General features: G+C 53.0%; 2 protein-coding genes across 3 annotated transcripts; one reads left to right on the top strand and one right to left on the bottom strand.

The window, feature by feature from the left end:
* Positions 1–1,853: 1,853 nt before the first annotated feature.
* On the top strand, positions 1,854–4,437 carry LOC125513388. Its single transcript, XM_048678496.1, has 4 exons — positions 1,854–2,303; positions 2,388–2,441; positions 3,223–3,348; positions 3,934–4,437. Exons 1-4 carry the CDS (start codon positions 1,905–1,907, stop codon positions 4,108–4,110), a joined length of 756 nt encoding a protein of 251 aa, XP_048534453.1. The 5' UTR covers positions 1,854–1,904; the 3' UTR covers positions 4,111–4,437.
* Positions 4,400–5,301, bottom strand: LOC125513393 (phosphatidylinositol N-acetylglucosaminyltransferase subunit P-like). 2 transcript variants are annotated; one of them, XM_048678513.1, is made up of 3 exons: positions 4,915–5,301; positions 4,707–4,825; positions 4,400–4,619 (listed from the first exon to the last, which is right to left on the bottom strand). In XM_048678513.1, exons 1-3 carry the CDS (start codon positions 5,220–5,222, stop codon positions 4,516–4,518), a joined length of 531 nt encoding a protein of 176 aa, XP_048534470.1. In that variant the 5' UTR covers positions 5,223–5,301; the 3' UTR covers positions 4,400–4,515. The 2 variants fall into 2 exon arrangements, with proteins under 2 accessions (XP_048534470.1, XP_048534465.1); XM_048678508.1 differs by having other exon boundaries at positions 4,400–4,605; positions 4,915–5,278.
* Positions 5,302–8,981: the final 3,680 nt, after the last annotated feature.

Below are 8,981 nucleotides of genomic sequence, written 5' to 3'. Positions count from 1 at the left end.
GATGCCCCGGTAATTTCTGTGTAAATAGCATGGTAATATACACATACAGAGTTGACACAAGAATTTTGTTTGTGTAAATAGCATGTATATATCACAGACTTGTAATTTAGATACAAAACTGTGTGAACTTTAACCTGGGAAAGAAATGTTATTGAAAACATACCCCGGTAACTTATGTATAAATAGTATGGTAATATACGCACCGTCGACCTGATAACTTATGTACAAACGCCACAATAACTTTTGAACCGGTGGAAAAAGGTTTATGAAAAGATAGCCTGATAACTTTCATGTAAATAGCATGGTTTTTTACACATCGTAGAGTTGATAACTCGGGTACAAAGACTGTGGTAAATTTTTAACCATGGGAAAAAGTTGTTGACAACATGCCCAGTAACTTTTGTGTAAATAGCATGGTAATATGCGAACCGTAGACCTGTTTTACACACAAACATCATGATAAATTTTGACCGAGATAACAAAATGTTCAAAACATATTCATGGTAAATTCTGCATAATAGAATGATAACATATGCACAACAAAGTTGATAACTCACACACAAACACCATGATGACTTTTGACCCGGAGCGTGTTTGAAAACATACCCCCGATAACTTCCACGTAAATAGCATGTTACTATAAGCATCGTATACCTGATAACTCACGCACAAACAACACGATAACTTTTGACCTGGGGATGGGGGCAGGAAACTGTTTGAAAACATACCTCCTTCCGATAATTTCTGTGTAAATAGCACGGTAATACATGCATCATAGACTTGATAACTCTTTTCCAGGCTTTTTAAACGGTTTTTTTCCTTTCATGAAAGTCACGGTTTTTCTTCCGCGAGAGGCACGGTTGTGCTTTAGCGAGAGTCACGGCCGTGCCTCTCAGAAACGAAAAAAACGAGTTTTCTGTTTTTTTTTCTTTCGCGAGAGTCACGGTTTTGCTTTCGCGAGAGGCACGGTTGTGCTTTTGCGAGAGTCACGGCCGTGCCTCTCGGAAAGGGAAAACAAAACACGTTTTTTGTTTTTTTTTCGTTCGTGAGAGTCACAGTTTTGCTTCCGCGAGAGGCACGGTTGTGCTTTTGCGAGAGTCACGGCCGTGCCTCTCGGAAAGGAAAAAAAAATACGCTTTTCTGTTGTTTTTTCTTTCGCGAGAGTCACGGTTTTGCTTTCGCGAGAGGCACGGTTATGCTTTCACGAGAGTCACGGCCGTGCCTCTCGAAAACGGAAAAAAAACGCGTTTTTTATTTTATTTTTCTTACACAAGAGTCACGGTTTTGCTTCCACGAGAGGCATGGTTGTGATTTTACGAGAATTACGGGCGTGCCTCTTTCGGAAAGAGAAAAAACTGTGCTCCCGGTTCGGTTTTTTCGTCCTGTTTTTTTCATCCGGTTTTTTTCATGAAAAAAAAGTTCGTCAAAACCTATCAACATGGGATCTAATTTTGAAGATTTCGACGCGAGGAATCCAATGGTGAAAACAGTTCGAGATTTGGATGCACGGTTTAAGAGATAAAACGTTTTGAATAAATGGACCTACAAAAAAAGGAAAACTCTCAGGTTGCGACAAGTGGCGCGCTGCATGTGCGCCATTTTTCGCAACCTGGGAAAGTGAAGTGTTGTTTGCAACGAGTACTTCTTAATTAGTGATTTCGTATTAAAAGTGAATAGAAGAAAAAGAAACGAAAGAGAAAAGAAGAAAATGATAAGCCGAGTTGGGCTGGCCCAAGACGCGCGTTGGGCTACGCATTACGTCGACAGTTTGTTTTGACGTAATGGGCGGCCTCGAGCGCACGAGAGTAGAGGCCTCAACCCAACACGGCCCACGAACCGAGCGACCCCATCCGCACAATAATCTCGCGACCACGCGACGCACTCTTGCCCTCGCACACGCCGGAATGGCGTCCACGCTCGCACCTCCTCGGTGGCATCACCCCCCACCGCCGTCGACCCGGACCAACCCCGGCCGCCTCCTCCACCTATCGCGCTCCGCTGTTCCCGCCCGCCGTGTTCAGCTCGGCCGGGCCTCGACGGTGTCCCCTCGCGCCTTCTTCGGCCGCGCCGACCTCGACGGCCTTCTGCAGCGCGCTTGGCGAGGCGCCAACGCGGGGGCCGAGCGCCTCTCCTTCGAGGCGAGACAGGCCGCGCAGCGCCTGGACGGGCGGTACTCGATCTCGCGCCGCGTGGCCGAGGCCGCGCGCGCGGCGCGGGAACGAGCCGCTGAGATCGACGCCGAGCTCGGCGTCGGCCGGCGGTGGCGGTCCTTCTCCGTCGACTTCTCCCGCAGCTGGCCTAGGGTACAGACGCTCTCCAGCATGCTACGACCTATTAGCGCCTAGCTGCTGGCTCAATTTATGGCTAATTTGTGCTTTGGTGTGCAGTATCGGAGGGAGCTGAGTGACTTCCTGGCGACTCCTATCGGGCGAGCCTTGTCTGTGAGTTCACTGGCAGCTTGAAATCAATCGGTTATCCTGCGTACTCATTCACATACTTGCGTAGATCGTCACCGTTTGGATTTTGCTAGTGATATGTAAGCATGTTTTGCATCAATCAAATAGACCTATTGAGCTATACTAGTCTGTTGCTAAGTCCTGATCTAGTTTAGGAATAGTGGGTGAGTTGTTAGCTGAAGCTAATTTTGCAGAAAGAATTTGTTGTTTGCAGTCAAGGTCAATTGATTTGCAGGCTTGAAGTGGTGTCTGACTGATTGTTGTGGTTACTTAGGTAGACCGCAAGTTAGTGTAGACAGGTTCCCAGTAGTTGACTCTTTCTCGGGTCTGATGCTTGAGCTTGGATTCCTAACACTAAGTTAGCCATAGCATGATCTTAAAATATCGAGGAGGCTAGGAGTGCAAAGGTGATTCATGTGAAATAGCCACTTGAAGATCGCTGCTGTTGATATCATTTGTGTATGTAGGAACAAACATAGGATGCAGGAACACGAACATATGAAAAGAAGTGAGACTTATCACCCATGCATTCACAATTCATTTCTCTTGCTACATTTTTAATAATTGGGGGAACAATCTATGCAAAATTTACCCATATACGGAGTTTTATTAGATACACCTTTACTTCAGCTGTCTGGTTTGTGCACACTTATATTTTTTAGGATCCAAGTTGTATGAATAGTTCTAACTTTGAGCACCTTCTCATACCCAACCTTTTCTACTTCAATATTATGCTGCAAAAATAATATTCCATATTTGGTTGCAGACACTTACTTTCGTGTGGCTTGCACTGTCGGGGTGGCTCTTCAGAATTTTCATTTTCAGTACATTCGTGCTACCATTTGCAGCCCCTCTTCTCCTTGGGACATTTGCTAACAGGGTTGCTATTGAGGTAAATGGCCATCTTTTGAAATTTAGTATTTCGTCCTCCACTTATTTAAATCACTTCAAAGCAAGTCTGCAGCAGTCCCTATGTGACTGGGTGTGGCTGACTGGCTGTTGTTTATGATTTTCGTATTAATTGTTACTCCTTCCGTTCCAAATTACTCGTCGCAGAAATGGATATATCTAGAACTAAAATACATCTAGATACATCCATACCTGCGACAAGTAATTCGGAACGGAGGGAGTAGAACCTAAGCATTTTGTTCAATCCCTTTGAGCGTTTGTCTGTACAACAAAGCATTTCATCAGTTTAGAGTTGGATCTATAGTTTTATCCCACATCAGTGACTCGAATGAGGTCACCCTTGCATTGTAGAAGGGTAGTTCAACCTAGATGCAAATATAGTTGCTCTTCTTGTATGCAGCATACCACTTTAGCAGGCCGATCCTCATACGTGCATAACATTTGGGTTTATCATGTGTTATTTCTGGATGTTGAATGAATCCTCTGCAGCATCGCTGCTCGTCAATTTGTTCTTCTGCAGTAATCGGCTAATACCAGCAGTCACTGACCTCGTAAGTTTTACTTCCAGGGATCGTGCCCAGCATGTAAAAGACGGTTCGTGGGCTACCGCAACCAGGTGATCCGGTGCATGAATTGCCAAAACATTGTGTGGCAGCCAAACAGCAGGTCCTCGGGAGGCGGTGGCGGTGGCGGTTCAAGAAGCTCAGGGCCTGATTACATCGACGTGGAGTTCGAGGAGAAGTGATGAACGCGCTGTTCTTGCACTTTACACGGGCTAATCGGGCGTGGAGGAGAGGGAATGAGAAGACCGTGTGCTCAGGCTGCGATTGGTGAGCCGTTTTGTATATGCGGCTGTGTTCGTTATTAGGTGTGTTGTTGTACATTATATGTGCCTGTTATTACAGATGGGCTGGCATGCGCAAACTCACTTCTGGCCTATGCAGTACTTGTTACATTTTGTGAGTGCAGTAGGGAGACTGTAATTTGTAGAGCATGCAAATGCCACTTCAGTAATGAATCTTGGAAAGCAAAAAAAATAAATAAAACCCTTGCACATCTATCATAAAAAAAAGAGATCACGATGGGTTCAGCCGAGTCCATCCTCCTCTTGGAAGTGAATGAAACCCTTGCTCGCCAAACATGAGATGGTTCATCCGGTCAATGCCGATGTCCGAGATGGGCTCGATGGCTTGATCTTCCCCCGTCCGCAGAGAAGACGCCGGCTCCCGGGCGTGTTCATCTGAGAATGGACCACTGTAATGAGGTTTCTGAAGATGTGAAATGACCATAGCGGAATGCATCCTGTCCCCATTTTTTTGACAGGAAGATCTCGATCCTCACCGGAGATGGTGTTGAAGCAAGCCGGCGGAGGAGCGAGGAGGAAGTTGGATGCGACGTACAGGACCACGCCCTGCGCCACGGCCACCGCCACGAACGCCGGAACGGCCACCGCCCAGCGCCTGAGAGGACAGCAGCAGCAGCACAGGTGACAGTAAGTGACAGGACTCATTTCTCGCGAGGAAGAAGCAACTGCGGTGGCGGCGGATACTTGTTGGGGTAGTAGGTCGCGCCGATGTGGCAGAGCCACGGCTCCGGAGCGTACGCCCACGCGATGTACGCGAGCGCGGCGGCGGACGCGGCGATGGACCCCACGAAGCCGTACGCCTCCGAGTGCCTGGTGCCGCGGCCTCTGGATGCGGCCGCATGCCTGGGGCTGCGCTGTCGCGCCTCCGGGGAGGACTCCGTCGAGCCCGCCGGTCGCATGGTTTGGTTGGTGCTCAACTGCTCACGCCGTGTGGAGACCGGAGAAACGGAGGATCCGGGTCGGGGGAAGCCCGCGTCAGCAAGGCGGCCCATTTTGAGAGGCCGCCAGCCCGATCTGCCTTATTCATTCCGGCCGACTACACGTCGAGCGACATGAGATGATGAGTTAGCCTTTACTAGTAATCGTGTACGTGCATAAAATAAAATTGATCCTTATTCAGTTTTCACAGTGGTATAAATGTGAACATATAATTTTAGTGATCTAAAACGTCTTATATTTGTTTACAGAGGGAGTATCAACACTATTCAGAGAAAAAAAATCGACAAATTGAAAAAGCTTGCATGATGGACTGGACAAAAAGATATACCTCTCCTCAAATATAACTTTGAGATGAGTTCGTAGACCTGTACATATACCTCTCAGATATATCCTTCAGGTTCAGGTTCAGGTTTAGGGTCAGGTTCCTGAAAATGAGTTGCAATAAGAAAATCAGTGAGAAATTTACTCCCAACAAAGAGAAAATCAACAAAAGCCAAAATCAATGCCGAACTCGTCACCAGCATGCTGTACTTGCTCCCTAAATAAACATCCTGCACTTACCGAGACAGCATACCAATTCTTCATCTCCTCTAATCTGGCGACTTGGCGAGATGTCGTGTGTGGTGACCTGCCTGCTGGAAAGAGCTGTCGAGGGAGGGCACGAAAAGGACCCTTTGTCAGCGAGCAGAGGAAGAGGCGAACACAGTCAGACATGTATCGATCCATCAATGTATAACTATTCTCGCCATCAAAATCAATTACAAGGTAATTCAGTAGTACTGATGAACCTGCTATGTCACAAGAACAATCTCGGGGATGCCTGCTGAGACGCTGATGTCACCGTCCCTCGGTCCTCGCCGAACCTCTTTGTCACATTGTCCAGGAACTTGCTCAGCGCCGAATCTTGGATTGGTGTCGGAGTAAATAGCCATGGGTAGCCTAGCCGGCTTCCCCTGGCCCTTCTGAAAAAATTACGAGCCCGTCCGGCTCTCAAGAATCCAAGACATGGGGCCGCCTTCCCCTTGCTGGCTGTCACCCAGGCCGGCTTTCGGAAGGCGGCCCGACTTTAGCCCTCGTGAAGAAAGCCATGGGAGGGCCGACTTCGAGAAGCCGGCCGCGAGGAGGCCGACTCCAAGAAGCCGACTCCCATAAAGCGGTCGAGACCGTACCCTCAAAGTTTGCATCCACCTAGCGGCGATGAGACGGGGCGTGGCTACAGTAAAGCCTGCCACCCCAAATCCCGGAGCACGATCGGCACAGTGCGTCGTACGGGTGACCATGACCCGCCCGGCGCAACACTGTTGCCATGCCGACCCTGACGCCATCCACGACGGACTACCAGCGCGGCCCACGGGCGGTGGGTCCCTTCAGGCAGAGAGACACCCGAAGGCGGCCACACCTCCCCCAGTCGGCCCAAGAGAGAGCCGGCTCCCCGCAGCCGGCTTGCCATCTTCCTCGAAGGAGACACCCCATTAAGGAGACAAGACGCGGTGAGGCTACAGCGATCGCCCGCCGGGCGGCGGCATTGTAGCCACGCCTACCACGACGAAGCCCACGTCACCAAGATGGAGCAACAGTAACCAGCCGCCGACCAGGTCCTGGACAGTGGGGCCTGCCTGTCGACCAAGGGGCCGGCAGCCGGCGGGACCCACCAGTCGGCGGGCCCTAGCAGCCGGCATAGAAGCCGGCGAGCGCAGTCACAGACGGCTGGGCCCCGCGCCCAGTCAGATTACCATTGTACCCCCGGGAGTAGGCCTATATAAACACTCCGGGGCACCCATGCAAAGGGTTGGACCCCCAGCTAGTTTTAGACACCACACAAGGAGAAGAAGCAAGCTAGTCGTGCCCTTCTTCCTCCTCCCACCGAACAGCTCAAGGAGCATTGTGTAGCTACTTGTCCATCTAGTGATCATGCGGAGACCCCGCAGAGCAGCAGTAGGGGTGTTATCTCCACGGAGAGCCCCGAAGCTGGGTAAGATTCGCTGGCGTGCATGTCTTCGCCTCATCCCGTTTCCAGGCACCAGCGACGTCTTACTGGCTCCCACAATGATAAGCCACCCGTTGGCATATGTCGCACCTACCACCCGACATTTGGCGCCCACCGTGGGGCCAGGTGCACCGTCGTCCGGAGACCTGTTCTGGACGGGAACCATCTTCCTCCCTAGCGAGCGTCGCCAGCCCGGCACGCCCGATGGCGCTTGCCACGACGCGCTGCAAGGCGTCACCAGCATCTGCGCGGCGAGCATCCTCGCCAATCTCCTCGACGAAACCCTCATCTCCGACGAGCTCGCCTCCGATGCGGGCACCGACCACCTCGCCAACCTCCTCGGCCAGCTCCATGTCTCCAGCGAGCCCGCTGTGGATCTGGAGTCGGTTGGCTCCACCGACCCGATGCCTGTCGACTCCGACACGGCCTCCTTCGACACCTTCCCCATCAACGTCGCGATCTACAACGACCCGCTTCCTCGGACCGACGGCCGCGATACTGTCACCACTGAAGTGATGGTCATCGGCCACGGCGGCCCGGCCGACGAGAGCGCCCACGACGCCCCGCACGCGGCGGCCCACGACTTGTCCACCCCCCTCCCGGCTGATGCCAACGACGAAGCACTGGAGGCGCGCCGCCTCGCCCTCCTCGCAGAGGGCCGGAGGCTGGCTTTCGTGAGACGCCTCACTGAGGCCTACCAGCGCGAAGCTGACCGCGCCGCCTTCGGCATGCCGGCCCCGGGCGGGCCAAGCCGGGCCGACATTGTCAAGCAACGCGGCGCCGTCATCGCCGACATGCTGGGAGTCGACCGCCCGGTCTATGCCACTCCGCTCGAGAACTTGCGTGCCGCCCAGGCGGCCGTGGACGAGTTGGACGGCTTGGAGGCCGAAGAACTCCCCCACATGACCCGGCGCATCCAGCAACTGATTGACGCGGCCGCACGGCGGCACGAAGCCGACGCCCATGCGGGAAGCCCTCCCCCGCGCCGAGATCACGGCGCGACGTCCCGGACACCGACTACGAGCAACGCCCGCGCGCGGCGCGAGAAAGAGCCGGCGGCCAGCCGAAGCCGGACCCGAATCTCCATCGAGCGAGACGCGGACGGCCATCCCCGAGCCATGGAATGGCGGGGCAACCCGCCTCTGCCTCGACCCCGTGGAGAGAGATATCCCACCCCGCCACCAGTGGCGCACCCGACTCTCAGCGGCCGAGTAGGTCGCCGCGAAGGAGTCGGCGAGAACGACGCCCGCCATCGGATCGACCGCCTGGCGCGATCCCTGGCGCTGGAAGAAGAAGACGATGTCGGCCCGCCTTGTTTCGGCCCCCGCATCCGCGACAAGCCTTTCCCCAAAGGGTTCTCGCTCCCAAGAGACACGCCCAAGTACAACGGCTCCGTGAAGCCGGAAGATTGGTTGATCGACTACTCCACGGCGGTCAGCATAGCCAATGGCAACCGGCGCGTTGCCGTGAAGTACGTGCCCCTCATGCTGCAAGGCACGGCGCGGACCTGGCTCAACAGCCTCAAGCCTCTCAGCATCAACAGCTGGCTAGATTTCACCGAAGCTTTCATCCGCAACTTCACCAGCACCTACAAGCGGGCCCCCAAGCCCAGGCAGCTCTCCCTGTGCGTACAGGGCCCAGCCAAGTCCACTCGCGACTACCTCACGCGTTGGGCCGAGCTCCGCAATTCTTGCGAGGGGGTGCACGAGGTGCAAGCCATCGAATACTTCACTGCCGGGTGCCGAGAAGGTACCCTCCTCAAGCACAAGCTCCTCTGCGACGAGCCGACTACCCTCGACGAGCTTCTGGACATAGCAGACAAATA

Source organism: Triticum urartu, chromosome 1 (genome assembly GCF_003073215.2).
Source record: "Triticum urartu cultivar G1812 chromosome 1, Tu2.1, whole genome shotgun sequence".
In the NCBI taxonomy this organism is placed as follows: domain Eukaryota; kingdom Viridiplantae; phylum Streptophyta; class Magnoliopsida; order Poales; family Poaceae; genus Triticum; species Triticum urartu.
Note: the sequence above shows the minus strand (reverse complement) of the source record. Positions and strands in the feature narration are given on the sequence as shown.

What these genes read in the sequence shown, in the direction of transcription:
- LOC125513388 (XM_048678496.1), top strand. Translation starts at nt 1,905, where the DNA reads ATGGCGTCCACGCTCGCACCTCCTCGGTGGCATCACCCCCCACCGCCG. An exon ending in TCTCCCGCAGCTGGCCTAGG is followed by an intron (nt 2,304 to 2,387) that starts GTACAGACGCTC and finishes TTTGGTGTGCAG; the next exon opens with TATCGGAGGGAGCTGAGTGA. An exon ending in CTATCGGGCGAGCCTTGTCT is followed by an intron (nt 2,442 to 3,222) that starts GTGAGTTCACTG and finishes ATTTGGTTGCAG; the next exon opens with ACACTTACTTTCGTGTGGCT.
- LOC125513393 (XM_048678508.1), bottom strand. Translation starts at nt 5,222, where the DNA reads ATGGGCCGCCTTGCTGACGCGGGCTTCCCCCGACCCGGATCCTCCGTT. An exon ending in GCGACCTACTACCCCAACAA is followed by an intron (nt 4,826 to 4,914) that starts GTATCCGCCGCC and finishes CTGTCCTCTCAG; the next exon opens with GCGCTGGGCGGTGGCCGTTC. An exon ending in TTGCTTCAACACCATCTCCG is followed by an intron (nt 4,606 to 4,706) that starts GTGAGGATCGAG and finishes GTCCATTCTCAG; the next exon opens with ATGAACACGCCCGGGAGCCG.